This window comes from Aegilops tauschii, chromosome 7 (genome assembly GCF_002575655.3).
Source record: "Aegilops tauschii subsp. strangulata cultivar AL8/78 chromosome 7, Aet v6.0, whole genome shotgun sequence".
NCBI classification, from domain to species: Eukaryota; Viridiplantae; Streptophyta; class Magnoliopsida; order Poales; family Poaceae; genus Aegilops; species Aegilops tauschii.
Window position 1 is genome coordinate 88,464,194 of NC_053041.3, and position 18,340 is coordinate 88,482,533.

At 46.3% G+C, this 18,340-nt stretch overlaps 1 protein-coding gene across 1 annotated transcript; it reads left to right on the forward strand.

Moving 5' to 3' along the window:
- Positions 1-4,382: 4,382 nt before the first annotated feature.
- LOC109781817 (putative E3 ubiquitin-protein ligase SINA-like 6) lies at positions 4,383-5,903 on the forward strand. The gene is made up of 2 exons (XM_020340414.4): positions 4,383-4,828; positions 4,923-5,903. Exons 1-2 carry the CDS (start codon positions 4,565-4,567, stop codon positions 5,625-5,627), a joined length of 969 nt encoding a protein of 322 aa, XP_020196003.1. The 5' UTR covers positions 4,383-4,564; the 3' UTR covers positions 5,628-5,903.
- Positions 5,904-18,340: the final 12,437 nt, after the last annotated feature.

Consider the following 18,340-nt stretch of genomic DNA (forward strand, 5'->3'; position numbering starts at 1 on the left):
CATCTTGTTATATTATATTATGATTGTTTTGAGAAAGTGTTGTCATCCAAGATTTATTATTATTCCTTGCTAGTTGATTATGCCATTGATATGAGTAAACATGAGACCTAAGTGTTATTGTGAATATGGTTAGTTCATAATCTTTGCTGAAAACTTGAATGCTGGCTTTACATATTTACAACAAGAAGAGCAAACAAAGTTTGTAAAAGTTTTTCTTTATCACTTTCAGTTTGTCAAGTGAATTGCTTGAGGACAAGCAAAGGTTTAAGCTTGGGGGAGTTGATACGTCTCCAACGTATCTACTTTTCCAAACACTTTTGCCCTTGTTTTGGACCCTAACTTGCATGATTTGAATGGAACTAACCCGGACTGACGCTGTTTTCAGCAGAATTGCCATGGTGTTATTTTTGTGCAGAAATAAAAGTTCTCGGAATGACCTGAAACTTCACGGAGAATATTTTTGGAAATAATAAAAAATACTGGCGAAAGAATCAACCGAAGGGGGCCCACACCCTGGCCACGAGGGTGGGGGCGCGCCTACCCCCCTGGGCGCGCCCCCTATCTCATGGGCCCCCTGGAGCTCCACCGACCTCAACTCCAACTCTATATATTCACGTTCGGGGAGAAAAAAATCAGAGAGAAGGATTCATCGCGTTTGATGATACGGAGCCGCCGCCAAGCCCTAATCTCTCTCGGGAGGGCTGATCTGGAGTCCGTTCGGGGCTCCGGAGAGGGGAATCCGTCGCCGTCGTCATCATCAACCTTCATCCGTCACCAATTTCATGATGCTCACCGCCGTGCGTGAGTAATTCCATTGTAGGCTTGCTGGACGGTGATGGGTTGGATGAGATTTATCATGTAATCGAGTTAGTTTTGTTAGGGTTTGATCCCTAGTATCCATTATGTTCTCAGATTGATGTTGCTATGACTTTGCTATGCTTAATGCTTGTCACTAGGGCCCGAGTGCCATGATTTCAGATCTGAACCTATTATGTTTTCATGAATATATGTGAGTCCTTGATCCTATCTTGCAAGTCAATAGTCACCTATTATGTGTTATGATCCGGCAACCCTGAAGTGACAATAATCGGGACCACTCCCGGTGATGACCGTAGTTTGAGGAGTTCATGTATTCACTAAGTGTTAATGCTTTGGTCTGGTACTCTATTAAAAGGAGGCCTTAATATCCCTTAGTTTCCAATAGTACCCCGCTGCCACGGGAGGGTAGGACAAAATATGTCATGCAAGTTCTTTTCCATAAGCACGTATGACTATATTCGGAATACATGCCTACATTACATTGATGAACTGGAGCTAGTTCTGTGTCACCCTATGTTATAACTGTTGCATGAGGAATCGCATCCGACATAATTATCCATCATTGATCCAATGCCTACGAGCTTTTCACATATTGATCTTTGCTTATTTACTTTTCCGTTGCCACTGTTACAATTACTACAAAACTTCCACTGTTACTTTTGCCATCGTTACCGTTACTTTCATACTTCTTTGCTACTAAATATTTTGCTGCAGATATTAAGTTTTCCAGGTGTGGTTGAATTGACAACTCAACTGCTAATACTTGAGAATATTCTTTGGCTCCCCTTGTGTCGAATCAATAAATTTGGGTTGAATACTCTACCCTCGAAAACTGGTGCGATCCCCTATACTTGTGGGTTATCAGTCTGCAACATTCAGATCCGTATGTATTTTGCAAATCTCTATGTCTCCCTCCTTGACTTGATTGCGGATGGAATTGAAGTGTCTCTTGATGTGTTTGGTTCTCTTCTGAAATCTGGATTCCTTCGCCAAGGCTATTGCTCCAGTATTGTCACAAAATATTTTCATTGGACCCGATGCACTAGGTATTACACCTAGATCAGATATGAACTCCATCCAGACTCCTTCATTTGTTGCTTCTGAAGCAGCTATGTACTCCACTTCACACGTAGATCCCGCCACGACGCTTTGCTTGGAACTGCACCAACTGACAGCTCCACCATTCAATATAAATACGTATCCGGTTTGTGACTTAGAGTCATCCGGATCAGTGTCAAAGCTTGCATCGACGTAACCATTTACGACGAGCTCTTTGTCACCTCCATAAACGAGAAACATGTCCTTAGTCCTTGTCACCTCCACTCCTGGATTACTTTGGTACCTCCCTGCCAAACTTATAGCAAGGCACACATTAGGTCTGGTACACAGCATTGCATACATGATAGAACCTATGGTTGAGGCATAGGGAATGACTTTCATTTTCTCTCTATCTTCTGCAGTGGTCGGGCATTGAGTCTGACTCAACTTCACACCTTGTAATATAGGCAAGAACCTTTTCTTTGACTGATCCATTTTGAACTTCTTCAAAACTTTATCAAGGTATGTGCTTTGTGAAAGTCCAATTAAGCGTCTTGATCTATCTCTATAGATCTTGATGCCCGATATATAAGCAGCTTCATTAAGGACGCGGGTGCTTTGTGTGGAACCACGAGGATGCTAAGGAGGCGGCTTCTATGACTTTTAGAAAACTGAAAATTCTTCCTCCAACGTGGTCACCGAGTTAGGAGCGATAGATCGCTACGAGGTGGCTGACAAAGCTCAAGATGGTGGCAGCAATTCCAACAATAAATTAACCGCCCGACTGTCGAGGCGGGTCCTCCACGACGAGCGGGGCATGAGAATCCCACTCAGGTGAAACCTAATCCTTAAAAACTCGAAGTATACGCAATTTGCAAGTCTGTTAGGCATGTTCCTGTGCAGTGCCATCAAGCTTTTTGCAAGTGTTGCAATAAATGGACCATTTAGCTTTTGTTTTCATTGCTTTTCCTTCTTGGGAATGCGTTGCTGCTATGTGTGAATTTCAAGCTAGAGGGTAGGGTTTCTAATACATTCGTCATTCATGTACGACTAAGCGAGTTAAGAATAGATCTAGTAGCAGTGTGATCCAGGTTTTGAAGGGGGTCCCCACTTGTAGAGAAATTAAGCAATCTTTTGCACTTACATACTTCTCGCCCTATGTGATGAGGTTTCCTAATCCCAGGGAAGTTAAGAAACCATGTTTTCAGGAGCGGATGAACCTAAAATCATTTGGGGTTCTCGTGAATGTGTCACAGTGGTCCGTTGTTGTAGGTGCTAAAGGAGTACTGGCATGGGTGAACGTTAGTAACATTCCCATTGATAAGAGGAGCGAAAAAGATGTGGCATGTGTGGGACTGGAATTTGGATGTAGAGATGTTGATGATTTTCCCCTGTGGCTAAGGGTGCTTTCTTTTGTGGGGTGGGGGTGGGGCGCTTCTATGACTTTTATTATGAAGTTGAGAAGGCGTTGTCGCGTTGGTGAGAAATCCTAAGAAAAAATAGGGAGAGCTGAATGTGGATAGTGAAAAAGAGGCCTCCGTGCATACGCGTAGGAGGATGAGGACATTTGGTCCTTGAGATAACAATAAAAAGCACTAAATGGGTTTGATGAGTTGTTAGATCTCGATCTAGTAGTCCTGAAGGCGTGAGTGTGACCAAAAGAAGGATAATCTTCTATGACATATGATGGCATCAAACTTTATTTACCATTGCAAATATTGAGTACGAGTTTTGCACAACTAAAAAAACCATCCGAGACTAGCCTTTAGAGGCATATTTTTATAGAAGAAACTCTAAGCACCACAAGTCATTCCGTGACTCAAACCCGAATGGGCTAGATAGCTCTGTGCTATCCTAGCAAAGTAGCAAACAGGGTGACACCTTGTTCTCATTTTTTGCACATACCAAGGCTGAGGACCCGAGTATGCATATACATTTCTTTCACATAAAAACATTGTTTGTCCCTGTTGACCAGTCAAGGGAATGTGAATATTTGGAATGACAAAGTTGTTGCTAGATTCATGTTGTCAGATAAAAACTATTCTCTCCGTTCCAAAATAATTGTTGTGGTTTTAATTGAAATTTGAACTTAAACCACCACAAGAATTTTGGAACGGAGGGAGTACTTGAAATTCTTTTGAAAACTGAAAGAAAAATTTCATGCGCACACATGTGAGTAATTTACCACTATAAATGTTTGATGATTTTTAAAAAGAATTGTGATTCTGTAATGTTTTTTTACTTTATTTGTGGACTAAATTGTTCCCAAACCACAAATCCCACGACTAACCACGCAGTTTGCAAGGGTGTATTACACTGTTAAATTTCGGTAAGATCAAATCCCACATTTTCGGTTTTGTAAAGCAACTATAAAATGGAAAATCACCGCAAATACATACAGTCTATACAGTCTCTCTGATAAGGTTCAGTTCTTTGAACAGTCAAAACGAAAATGCACCAAAGGCTGCACAGGCTCAAATTATTGTCCTGTTTCTTTCCGTTTTGGGGTATGCGATGCTGGCTCGCAATGGCCTCTCCCGTTTTCCTCTTCCGCTGCCCTCCGCTTTGACGTCAAATCAATCGGCTGGTGAGCCAGCTGGGCATTGATTCACGGAGCCGCGCTTGCTTTTACCATCCCTCTACTTCTGGTCCTCTTCCACCTCGCGAGCAGAGCAGTTCACACTTGAGAGAGGCAGAGACGTTGAGGATGCAGGCTGCTGGTGCTACTTCGGAGGAAAGGAGCAGGGGCTCGCCGTCGGCCATGGAGAAGGGCGGCGACCAGAGCGCCAGGAAGGCGAGGCTGGAGCTGGTGGTGGCCAACGGCCCTGTGAAGCGACAGATGGTCGTGCACGAGGCGGGCGAGATCGTGCCGGCGGAACAGGGCCCGACGATGGAGGTCTCCGTCAAGATGGACGTCGCCGTGCTCCACTGCCCCTTCTGCTTCCTCCCCTTCAAGCCACCAGTCTTCCAGGTTCAGACTACACCCCATCGATCTTTGTTTGTTCCGTGCACCTGATCCAGGAAGGCGCGGGTTTCTTGATGTGGTGTTGGATCAATTTGTGCAGTGCAGCGGCGGCCACCTGGCCTGCGGCGACTGCCGCGGCGAGCGGCCCGGGAGCCAGTGGCAGTGCGAGAGGTGCGAGCGCGGCGGCCCCTTCCACATACGCAGCACGGCGATGGAGGCCGTCGTCTCCTCGGCCAGGGTCGAGTGCCCGCACGACGGCTGTGGGAGGTACATCACCTACCACAAGCTCGAGGACCACCAGAGCGCGTGCCCGCACGCGGCATGCAGGTGCCCGGTTCCCGGCTGCGACTTCGCCGGCCCGCCGCCCGCGCTCCTCCACCACCTCAACACCCTCCACTCCGTGCCCGTACATAGCGTCCAGTACGGCAAGGTGCTCCAGCTGCAGGTGCCGGTGTCGGAGCCACGGCGCTTGCTGTTCGCGGAGAAGGACGGCCGCGCATTCCTCGTGGTCGGCGGCACGCTTGGCCTGGGCGCGCCTATCGCCGTGTCGGTGGTGTGCATCAGGACGGGGGCGTCCTCGCTGCCGCACTACGCGGCCAAGGTGTGGGCCAAGGGGCCACCGGCGGCGGCCAACGGCAGGGCCGACATCGTCAGGGCGGACATCGAGGTGACGAGCAGCAAGGAGCCCGGCGCCATCGCCGTCGAGGACCTGACGTTCTTGACGGTGCCGTCCAAGCTGCTGGGTGGGGCTGGGCCGTCCAGGACGGTGTCTCTCCACATTCGCATAGACAAGATCACCTCCTAAATGATTCCATGAAGCTTAGTAATCTACTGACCTTCTTATGCTAATAGTACATATGATCTAGTTTAGTTTGGTTTACTTCAGCTTGTGAGCCTTGCAGCAATTACTTCAACATCCGACAAGTATTTCTACTTGTTAATTTCCAACAGTGCAAGAGGTATTCTGTGGCTGTTGGATGTAAGATATTTTGGGGTAGCAAGTGAACTAAATGTATGGTGGTTACATGTGTTTATTAAGAAATTGCCGTATACTTATTCCACTAAGTTATGCATTATGTGATGGTTCGTTGCTTTAATTTTTTTAACATATACCCTCTGTAAAGAAATATAGAGTGTTTAGATCACTAAAGTAGTGATCTAAATGCTCTTATATTTTCTTTACGGAGGGAGTACTAGCTACAACGCATTTCAGTTGTACTAGTATTTGTGAGCAGAGTGTCCATATAAGTTGAAGATAGCTTTATATGACGATCAGATAATGTGTTATGACATGACATTGGGGACACATAATTTGGCATGCCGCAAAATATCTCTGTTGAGCACACAAACAGAGGATAGGTATAACCACTGAAAAAAGAGAAAAAGGAATAATAGATTAACTCTAAAAGAGGATATATAAGAATAGATTTACAATGTAAAAATCACTGGCGCACGCACGTTGACATTCAAGTTTGTTCCATGTGTTACACACATCAAGTGTGAATTTTCATAAACATTTTACATATGAATTTCCTTTTGTACCCTAGGACCATGCTCTCACGTGCAACTTGAATTACCACACATATATTCCACACTTTTGAAATAGTAATCCCATGATACTACCGTACTATATTAGTATTAGCATTTCGGTAAAAGTACTAGACTAGTATAAAAAATGTAGAGCTCTACTACCCAACTGAATTATGATGTCATGCTGGTCTAATTAATATGAAACGCAAGTACACAAACAGAATTAAATTAAACCATCTAAGTTGAAGTTTCATTTAACTAACATCAAACAGGTCTCACAACTGAAAGGACCAAGTTCAGATTACATTCAAGCCATTTCCGCAAAATAAACCATACATGGCTTGCATAGTAGTTGCATGCCTCCATTCCCATGTCAAACAGAAAACATGTGCCAATCTGCTGCTGCAGTTCCATTTCGACAGGATGAGTGGATGATGCCCTCATGCTCCAGATTAAGTTACTTCTAGCAACTTGACCTGAAATCCAAAGATCTAGATTTATTCCTTACAGAGCACACATGGTGATTGTTTTATAGGGTATGCATCAAATGTAGATAACTATGTAAACCATCCAACCACAAACTTGTTGGGAATCGTAGCAGAATTTTAAAATTTCCTACGCATCACCAAGATCCATCTATGGAGTATACTAGCAGCGAGGGGAAAGGAGTGCATCTACATACCCTTGTAGATCACGAGCGGAAGCGTTCTAATGAACGGGGTTGATGGAGTCGTACTCGCCGTGATCCAAATCACCGATGACCGAGTGCCGAACAGACGGCACCTCCGCGTTCAACACACGTACGGAGCAGCGACGTCTCCTCCTTCTTGATCCAGCAAGGGGGAAGGAGAGGTTGATGGAGATCCAGCAGCACGACGGCGTGGTGGTGGAAGTAGCGGGATCCCGGCAGGGCTTCGCCAAGCGCAAGCGGGAGGGAGAGGTGTTGCAGGGGGAGAGGGAGGCGCCAGGGGCTGTGGTGCTGCTGCCCTCCCTCCCCCCACTATATATAGGCCCCTTGGAGGGGGGCGCCGGCCCTGGAACCCATCTACAAGGGGGGGCGGCCAGGGGGGGAAACTTCCCCCCCAAGTCAAGTGGGCCGCCCCCACCCCCAGGGTTTCCAACCCTAGGCGTAGGGGGAGGCCCATGGGAGGCGCCCCAGCCCACTAAGGGCTGGTTCCCTTCCCACTTCAGCCCATGGGGCCCTCCGGGATAGGTGGCCCCACCCGGTGGACCCCCGGGACCCTTCCGGTGGTCCCGGTACAATACCGATAACCCCCGAAACTTTCCCGGTGGCCGAAACTGGACTTCCTATATATAATTCTTCAACTCCGGACCATTCCGGAACTCCTCGTGACGTCCGGGTTCTCATCCGGGACTCCGAACAACTTTCGGGTTTCTGCATACTAATATCTCTACAACCCTAGCGTCACCGAACCTTAAGTGTGTAGACCCTACGGGTTCGGGAGACATGCAGACATGACCGAGACGCCTCTCCGGTCAATAACCAATAGCGGGATCTGGATACCCATGTTGGCTCCCACATGTTCCACGATGATCTCATCGGATGAACCACGATGTCGAAGATTCAATCAATCCCGTATACAATTCCCTTTGTCAATCGGTATGTTACTTGCCCGAGATTCGATCGTCGGTATCCCAATACCTTGTTCAATCTCGTTACCGGCAAGTCTCTTTACTCGTACCGTAATGCATGATCCCGTGGCTAACTCCTTAGTCACATTGAGCTCATTATGATGATGCATTACCGAGTGGGCCCAGAGATACCTCTCCGTCACACGGAGTGACAAATCCCAGTCTCGATCCATGTCAACCCAACAGACACTTTCAGAGATACCTGTAGTGTACCTTTATAGTCACCCAGTTACGTTGTGACGTTTGGCACACCCAAAGCACTCCTACGGCATCCAGGAGTTACACGATCTCATGGTCTAAGGACAAAATACTTGACATTTGAAAAGCTCTAGCAAACGAACTACACGATCTTTGAGCTATGCTTAGGATTGGGTCTTGTCCATCACATCATTCTCCTAATGATGTGATCCCGTTATCAATGACATCCAATGTCCATAGTCAAGAAACCATGACTATCTGTTGATCAACGAGTTAGTCAACTAGAGGCTTACTAGGGACACGTTGTGGTCTATGTATTCACACATGTATTACGATTTCCGAATAACACAGTTATAGCATGAACAACAGACAATCATCATGAACAAAGAAATATAATAATAACCATTTATTATTGCCTCTAGGGCATATTTCCAACAGTCTCCCACTTGGACTAGAGTCAATAATCTAGTTACATTGTGATGAATCGAACACCCATAGCGTACTGATGTTGATCATGTTTTGCTCTAGGGAGAGGTTTAGTCAACGGATCTGCTACATTCAGGTCCGTATGTACTTTACAAATATCTATGTCTGCATTTGAACACTTTCACGAATGGATTTGAAGCGACGCTTGATATGCCTGGTCTTCCTGTGAAACCTGGGCTCCTTGGCAAGGGCAATAGCTCCAGTGTTGTCACAGAAGAGAGTCATCGGGCCCGACGCATTGGGAATCACCCCTAGGTCGGTAATTAACTCCTTCATCCAGATTGCTTCTTGCGCTGCCTCTGAGGCTGCCATGTACTCCGCTTCACATGTAGATCCCGCCACGACGCTTTGCTTGCAACTGCACCAGCTTACTGCCCCTCAATTCAAAATATACATGTATCCGGTTTGTGACTTCGAGTCATCCAGATCTGTGTCAAAGCTAGCGTCGACGTAACCCTTTACGACGAGTTCTTCGTCACCTCCATAAACGAGAAACATATCCTTAGTCCTCTTCAGGTACTTCAGGATATTCTTGACCGCTGTCCAGTGTTTCATGCCGGGATTACTTTGGTACCTTCCTACCAAACTTACGGCAAGGTTTACATCAGGTCTAGTACACAGCATGGCATACATAATAGACCCTACGGCCGAGGCATAGGGGATGACACTCATCTTTTCTCTATCTTCTGCCATGGTCGGGCATTGAGCCGTGCTCAATTGCACACCTTGCAATACAGGCAAGAACCCCTTCTTGGACTGATCCATATTGAACTTCTTCAATATCTTGTCAAGGTACGTACTCTGTGAAAGACCAATGAGGCGTCTTGATCTATCTCTATAGATCTTGATGCCTAATATATAAGCAGCTTCTCCAAGGTCCTTCATTGAAAAACACTTATTCAAATAGGCCTTTATACTTTCAAAGAATTCTATATCATTTCCCATCAATAGTATGTCATCCACATATAATAAGAGAAATGCTACAGAGCTCCCACTCACTTTCTTGTAAACACAGGCTTCTCCATAAGTCTGCGTAAACCCAAACGCTTTGATCATCTCATCAAAACGAATATTCTAACTCCGAGATGCTTGCACCAGCCCATAGATGGAGCGCTGGAGCTTGCATACCTTGTTAGCATTCTTAGGATCGACAAAACCTTCCGGCTGCATCATATACAATTCTTCCTTAAGAAAGCCGTTAAGGAATGCCGTTTTGACGTCCATCTGCCATATCTCATAATCATAGTATGCGGCAATTGCTAACATGATTCGGACGGACTTCAGCTTCGCTACGGGTGAGAAAGTCTCATCGTAGTCAACCCCTTGAACTTGTCGATAACCCTTAGCGACAAGTCGAGCCTTATAGATGGTCACATTACCATCCGCGTCTGTCTTCTTCTTAAAGATCCATTTATTTTCTATGGCTCGCCGATCATCGGGCAAGTCAGTCAAAGTCCATACTTCGTTTTCATACATGGATCCTATCTCGGATTGCATGGCTTCAAGCCATTTGTTGGAATCCGGGCCTGCCATCGCTTCTTCATAGTTCGAAGGTTCACCGTTGTCTAACAACATGATTTCCAGGACAGGGTTGCCGTACCACTCTGGTGCGGAACGTGTCCTTGTGGACCTACGAAGTTCAGCAGTAACTTGATCCGAAGCTTCATGATCATCATCATTAACTTCCTCCCCGGTCGTTGTAGGCACCACAGGAACATCTTCCCGCACTGCGCTACTTTCCGGTTCGGAAGGGGTGACTATCACCTCATCAAGTTCCACTTTCCTCCCACTCAATTCTTTCGAGAGAAACTCTTTCTCCAGAAAGGACCCGTTCTTGGCAACAAAGATCTTGCCTTCGGATCTAAGGTAGAAGGTATACCCAATGGTTTCCTTAGGGTATCCTATGAAGACGCATTTTTCCGACTTGGGTTCGAGCTTTTCAGGTTGAAGTTTCTTGACATAAGCATCGCATCCCCAAACTTTTAGAAACGACAGCTTAGGTTTCTTCCCAAACCATAATTCATACGGTGTCGTCTCAACGGATTTCGACGGAGCCCTATTTAAAGTGAATGCGGCAGTCTCTAAAGCATAGCCCCAAAATGAGAGTGGTAGATCGTTAAGAGACATCATAGATCGCACCATATCCAATAGAGTGCGATTACGACGTTCGGACACACCATTTCGCTGAGGTGTTCCAGGCGGCGTGAGTTGTGAAACGATTCCACATTTCTTTAAGTGCGTACCAAATTCGTGACTTAAATATTCTCCACCACGATCTGATCATAAGAACTTTATTTTCCTGTCACGTTGATTCTCAACCTCACTCTGAAATTCCTTGAACTTTTCAAAGGTTTCAGACTTGTGTTTCATTAGGTAGACATACCCATATCTACTTAAGTCATCAGTGAGAGTGAGAACATAACGATATCCTCCGCGAGCCTCAACACTCATTGGACCGCACACATCGGTATGTATGATTTCCAATAAATTGGTTGCTCACTCCATTGTTCCGGAGAACGGAGTCTTGGTCATCTTACCCATGAGGCATGGTTCGCACGTGTCAAATGATTCGTAATCAAGAGACTCCAAAAGTCCATCTGCATGGAGCTTCTTCATGCGCTTGACACCAATGTGACCAAGGCGGCAGTGCCACAAGTATGTGGGACTATCGTTATCAACCTTACATCTTTTGGTATTCACACTATGAATATGTGTAACATCACGTTCGAGATTCATCAAGAATAAACCATTGACCAGCGGGGCATGACCATAAAACATATCTCTCATATAAATAGAACAACCATTATTCTCGGATTTAAATGAGTAGCCATCTCGAATTAAACGAGATCCAGATACAATGTTCATGCTCAAAGCTGGCACTAAATAACAATTATTGAGGTTTAAAACTAATCCCGTAGGTAAATGTAGAGGCAGCGTGCCGACGGCGATCACATCGACCTTGGAACCATTCCTGACGCGCATCGTCACCTCGTCCTTTGCCAGTCTCCGCTTATTCCGCAGTTCCTATTTTGAGTTACAAATATGAGCAACCGCACCGGTATCAAATACCCAGGAGCTACTACGAGTACTGGTAAGGTACACATCAATTACATGTATATCACATATACCTTTGGTGTTGCCGGCCTTCTTGTCCGCTAAGTATTTGGGGCAGTTCCGCTTCCAGTGACCACTTCCCTTGCAATAAAAGCACTCAGTCTCAGGCTTGGGTCCATTCTTCGACTTCTTCTCGGCAACTGGCTTACCGGGCGCGGCAACTCCCTTGCCGTCCTTCTTGAAGTTCTTCTTACCCTTGCCTTTCTTGAACTTAGTGGTTTTATTCACCATCAACACTTGATGTTCCTTTCTGATCTCCACCTCCGCTGATTTCAGCATTGAATATACCTCAGGAATGGTCTTTTCCATCCCCTGCATATTGAAGTTCATCACAAAGCTCTTGTAGCTCGGTGGAAGCGACTGAAGGATTCTGTCAATGACCGCGTCATCCGGGAGATTAACTCCCAGCTGAGACAAGCGGTTGTGTAACCCAGACATTCTGAGTATGTGCTCACTAACAGAACTATTTTCCTCCATTTTATAGCTGAAGAACTTGTCGGAGACTTCATATCTCTCGACCCGGGCATGAGCTTGGAAAACCATTTTCAGCTCTTCGAACATCTCATATGCTCCATGCTTCTCAAAACGCTTTTGGAGCCCCGGTTCTAAGCTGTAAAGCATGCCGCACTGAACGAGGGAGTAATCATCAGCACGTGATTGCCAAGCGTTCATGACGTCTTGGTTCTCTGGGATGGGTGCTTCACCTAGCGGTGCTTCTAGGACATAATCTTTCTTGGCAGCTATGAGGATGATCCTCAGGTTCCAGACCGAGTCCGTATAGTTGCTGCCATCATCTTTCAGCTTGGTTTTCTCTAGGAACGCGTTGAAATTGAGGACAACGTGGGCCATTTGATCTACAAGACATATTGTAAAGATTTTAGACTAAGTTCATGATAATTAAGTTCATCTAATCAAATTATTCAATGAACTCCCACTCAGATACACATCCCTCTAGTCATCTAAGTGAAACATGATCCGAGTCAACTAGGCTGTGTCCGATCATCACGTGAGACGGACTAGTCAAGATCGGTGAACATCTCCATGTTGATCGTATCTTCTATACGACTCATGCTCGACCTTTCGGTCTTCCGTGTTCCGAGGCCATGTCTGTACATGCTAGGCTCGTCAAGTCAACCTAAGTGTATAGCGTGTGTTCCGAGGCCATGTCTGTACATGCTAGGCTCGTCAACACCCGTTGTATGCGAACGTTAGAATCTATCACACCCGATCATCACGTGGTGCTTCGAAACAACGAACCTTCGCAACGGTGCACAGTTAGGGGGAACACTTTCTTGAAATTATTATAAGGGATCATCTTACTTACTACCGTCGTTCTAAGCAAATAAGATGCAAAACATGATAAACATCACATGCAATCAAATAGTGACATGATATGGCCAATATCATTTTGCTCCTTTGATCTCCATCTTCGGGGCGCCGGCATGACACCATGATCTCCATCATCATGATCTCCATCATTGTGTCTTCATGAAGTTGTCACGCCAACCCTTCATAAGGACCCTTTTCATCGAATCCGTTCCGACTAAAGTGGGAGAGACAGAGACCCGCTAGCCACCTTATGCAACTAGTGCATGTCAGTCGGTGGAACCTGTCTCACGTAAGCGTACGTGTAAGGTCGGTCCGGGCCGCTTCATCCCATAATACCGCCGAAACAAGATAAGACTAGTAGTGGCAAGAAAAATTGACAACATCTACGCCCACAACTGCTTTGTGTTCTACTCGTGCATAGTAACTACGCATAGGCCTGGCTCATGATGCCACTGTTGGAGATCGTAGCAGAATTTTAAAATTTCCTACGCATCACCAAGATCCATCTATGGAGTATACTAGCAACGAGGGGAAAGGAGTGCATCTACATACCCATGTAGATCGCGAGCGGAAGCGTTCAAGTGAACGGGGATGATGGAGTCGTACTCGCCGTGATCCAAATCACCGATGACCGAGCGCCGAACAGACGGCACCTCCGCGTTCAACACACGTACGGAGCAGCGACGTCTCCTCCTTCTTGATCCAGCAAGGGGGAAGGAGAGGTTGATGGAGATCCAGCAGCACGACGGCGTGGTAGTGGATGTAGCGGGATCCCGGCAGGGCTTCGCCAAGCGCAAGCGGGAGGGAGAGGTGTTGCAGGGGGAGAGGGAGGCGCCAGGGGCTGTGGTGCTGCTGCCCTCCCTCCCCCCCCACTATATATAGGCCCCTTGGAGGGGGGGCGCCGGCCCTGGAACCCATCCACAAGGGGGGGCGGCGGCCGGGGGGGGGGGGAACTCCCCCCCCCCAAGTCAAGTGGGGCGCCCCCACCCCCAGGGTTTCCAACCCTAGGCGCAGGGGGAGGCCCATGGGGGGCGCCCCAGCCCACTAAGGGCTGGTTCCCTTCCCACTTCAGCCCATGGGGCTCTCCGGGATAGGTGGCCCCACCCGGTGGACCCCCGGGACCCTTCCGGTGGTCCCGGTACAATACCGATAACCCCCCAAACTTTCCCGGTGGCCGAAACTGGACTTCCTATATATAATTCTTCACCTCCGGACCATTCCGGAACTCCTCGTGACGTCCGGGATCTCATCCGAGACTCCGAACAACTTTCGGGTTTCCGCATACTAATATCTCTACAACCCTAGCGTCACCGAACCTTAAGTGTGTAGACCCTACGGGTTCGGGAGACATGCAGACATGACCGAGACGCCTCTCCGGTCAATAACCAACAGCGGGATCTGGATACCCATGTTGGCTCCCACATGTTCCACGATGATCTCATCGGATGAACCACGATGTTGAGGATTCAATCAATCCCGTATACAATTCCCTTTGTCAATCGGTATGTTACTTGCCCGAGATTCGATCGTCGGTATCCCAATACCTTGTTCAATCTCGTTACCGGCAAGTCTCTTTACTCGTACCATAATGCATGATCCCATGGCTAACTCCTTAGTCACATTGAGCTCATTATGATGATGCATTACCGAGTGGGCCCAGAGATACCTCTCCGTCACACGGAGTGACAAATCCCAGTCTCGATCCATGTCAACCCAACAGACACTTTCAGAGATACCTGTAGTGTACCTTTATAGTCACCCAGTTACGTTGTGACGTTTGGCACACCCAAAGCACTCCTACGGCATCCGGGAGTTACACGATCTCATGGTCTAAGGAAAAAATACTTGACATTGGAAAAGCTCTAGCAAACGAACTACACGATCTTTGAGCTATGCTTAGGATTGGGTCTTGTCCATCACATCATTCTCCTAATGATGTGATCCCGTTATCAATTGACATCCAATGTCCATAGTCAGGAAACCATGACTATCTGTTGATCAACGAGCTAGTCAACTAGAGGCTTACTAGGGACACGTTGTGGTCTATGTATTCACACATGTATTACGATTTCCGAATAACACAGTTATAGCATGAACAACAGACAATCATCATGAACAAAGAAATATAATAATAACCATTTGTTATTGCCTCTAGGGCATATTTCCAACAAAACTATGACAGTCCTTTGTCGAAAAACAAACTATAACAGTCATGGGTCACCTCGAGGTCAGTTGATACACAAATGCACCATTTTTGACTACTAGATACTTGGAAATGGGGGAGCATGGTTGACAATTTGATTGTGATTCATGCATTCCAAAGTAATCAAATACTCAGAGCATTTTGCAAAATTATTTGGTAAAGAAAAATTATGGAATTTAAGTTTGTCATTTTTACTGAGATAACTGAAGAAAACATAGTGAAGTTAAGCATACAAGTCAAGGATGCAAATTATGACCCGATACTAAGCCTTGATGTGTTCCTGAAAACCAACTCAACTGTAGTGTGTTTATCCACAACGAATTCAGCTGCTAACTACAGACTATAAAGTGAGGTCTGAAGTGACAAAAGAAATAGCAAACAAGCAAGAAAATTCAGTTATTTGCAACATGGCAATATCAAGTAATCAGTTTTCACTTAGCACACATGAACTCACAAGTTTAACTCTGATGTTATGTTTGTAATGTCCGAGAAAAAATTACTATTAATTAAACAATTAGGTAGGCCTTCTTAAATTTTCGTCAACATATCAATAGCCTAATAAACAAGATAGATTACCACTCGATCAAACAAGATAAATTAATTCAACAGCTTCTGAAAACAAATCAACTACTACTTCTACAAGTGATGGTGATTTCTAGAAAAATAATCTGAAAACAAGGGTACATTCATATAAATAAACAAGTCACAATTCAAGCAACAAATCGTACACAAGATTGTGAGTTCTGGGGGGAGGGGGGTCTAGGAAACTGATTGGTGCCAGGGAAGCTGGACCCCCTAGTAACAAAACAGGCATTACGCAACTGTTTATAATGCTAACGAATCCATGAAAAAAAACCAGAGCAGGGCACACATGATCCAAGTGACATGGTGAGCAATTTGTACCAATGAAGTAGACACGAGACAAATAAATGTAACAAACAGATCGCACAGAGATCACCTACTCCATGTTATCAAGCATCTTGAAGCTTCTCGTCGTCATCTGCGGCAGGTAGAGGTGCCATCCGCAAAAAGAACGGAAAAGCAGGACCCGAAATTGCTCTGCGTACGACTTTAAAATGTACGATTCAGTCTGATCCAGTGATCCCACGATTGCCGCTGATGCAGAGATTTGATCTGAGGGTGACTGAGCAGTGTCGTACAAAGTCGTACAAGTATTTATCGTACGCGTAGCACTGCTCAAGCAGGACCTCTGTAGAGTTAATTGCACGTCGGTACCACACTTGCGCACCTACTCACGAATCAGTACCACTACTCGTGCATGTCGCAGTTCAGTACCAACTCAGGGCCTAAGTGGTGCATAACGGGCTAAGGAGCGTATAAGCGCGTATTGACCGCGTATCCGACAGGTCGGGCCCACATGTCAGGTGACACGCTGGCCGAATCGGCGCGTGGACGGGTCGCTGACTCGGACGAGTCCGACCTAACGGGCTAGGTCGAACCGAGCCGCCGGTTCGAACCCTAACTCTCGTTCCCCTCTCCCTCTCCTCCCCGTGCTCCTCTGTGTCAATGGCGACGGCGAATCCGGGCGGCGGCGGTGTAGGCGGCGGCTCGAGCAGCGGTGGCGGTGTGGGCGGGTATGGAGATCTTCCTTGCCTCGGGGCCGATGTGCACCCAGGATTGGCCGAGGGCGACGGCGACAGTTCGTCGTACTACTCGAGCGGCGAGGAAGAAATGGAGGAGGCCCCGCTGACCATGGAGCAGTGCCTGCGGATGGCAGAGATCTGGGTCGCCAACCCTTTCACGAGCCATCACTGGACCCCATGGATGTGGTGGAGTGTTGTAAGTCCTCCTCCCTCTCCTCTGTTCTTTCTTCCAATTTGGGGGCTAGGGTTAGTGTTAATGAAAATGTCCAAATTTGCTGGCACTTGTAGTGTGGAGGAGGCTATCTGGGATGTTAGGATTCACTTTGATGCCCTACATAATTTGGATAGGAAGATATGCAGTTCTGATGTCACTTTTCTCAATCTGTATGCACTGTTGCATACACAAGAATTTACATTCTTTGATGAATTGTATCACATGGAGAACACATGCATAGGAGAGCAGAGAGAGCATGGCCTAGACTTGATTGACACAAACATTAAATTGCAGCAAATTAAGAAGCAGCATGAGCATACTTTAGTTTTGAATCTGTTAGTTAGAGCAACAACCACTGACAGTGCTGCAATTCAGAGAAATGTTGAACTACAAACCATTCTTTATGCACCACCAGTTGTGTATGATCTCAGTGAGCCAGCTGTGCTTGCTGTTGATGACCAAGGGGTTGTTTTTAATAGTCAGGGCAGTAGCAGTACCAATGTTGAAGCTAGTGGTTTTTGCACACAAGAGAGCAAAAATCTAGGTAAACAAAAGCTGAAATCTGTGATGGAGGATGAAGTTTTGTTGGAGGAGGGATATTGCAGTAGTGATAATTCAGAAGGGGCATATGACAGTGACAACTACTTGGAGAAGTACAGGATTTCTCAAGACACGGAGATAATAGATGGAAAGAGACAAGCAGATGAGGAACAACTAGCAGATGATCAAGATGAATATTCAGATGATGAGTCAGAAGAGGAGGAACAACTGCATTATGAGGGTGACACTGAGGTTGAGGATCTGTTTGAGAGGGAGGAGGAAGAGAGTGGGGATGAAGAGAGGGAGGAGAGCTTGAATGTGGAGTTAGCTCAACAGTTGCAGATAGAACCTCCAAAGAAGAGACAGAAGCTGCCAATTAGGAGGTGCCCCACCACTAGAACACATTCTAGTGTTTTAAAGGAGGTGAAGAAAGATTTCATTCCTTCATCAGATGAAGAAGAAACTGGTTGGCTGATGGATAGTGAAGATGATGGGCATGAGCCACTGCAATTTGTCCTAAAGAAAAGCAAGAAGAGTAGGGCACAGAAAAGAAAACCTAGGATATGGTTCAATGAAAAAAATGGAGCACCCACACCAGCAATTATGTAAGTACATGTGCTTCACAAATCAGCAGCAATTCAGAGATG

Excerpts from the sequence above, each read along its gene's own strand:
- LOC109781817 (XM_020340414.4), top strand. The coding sequence starts at position 4,565 with ATGCAGGCTGCTGGTGCTACTTCGGAGGAAAGGAGCAGGGGCTCGCCG. Across the intron at positions 4,829-4,922 it reads TCAAGCCACCAGTCTTCCAG|TGCAGCGGCGGCCACCTGGC; the intron begins GTTCAGACTACA and ends CAATTTGTGCAG.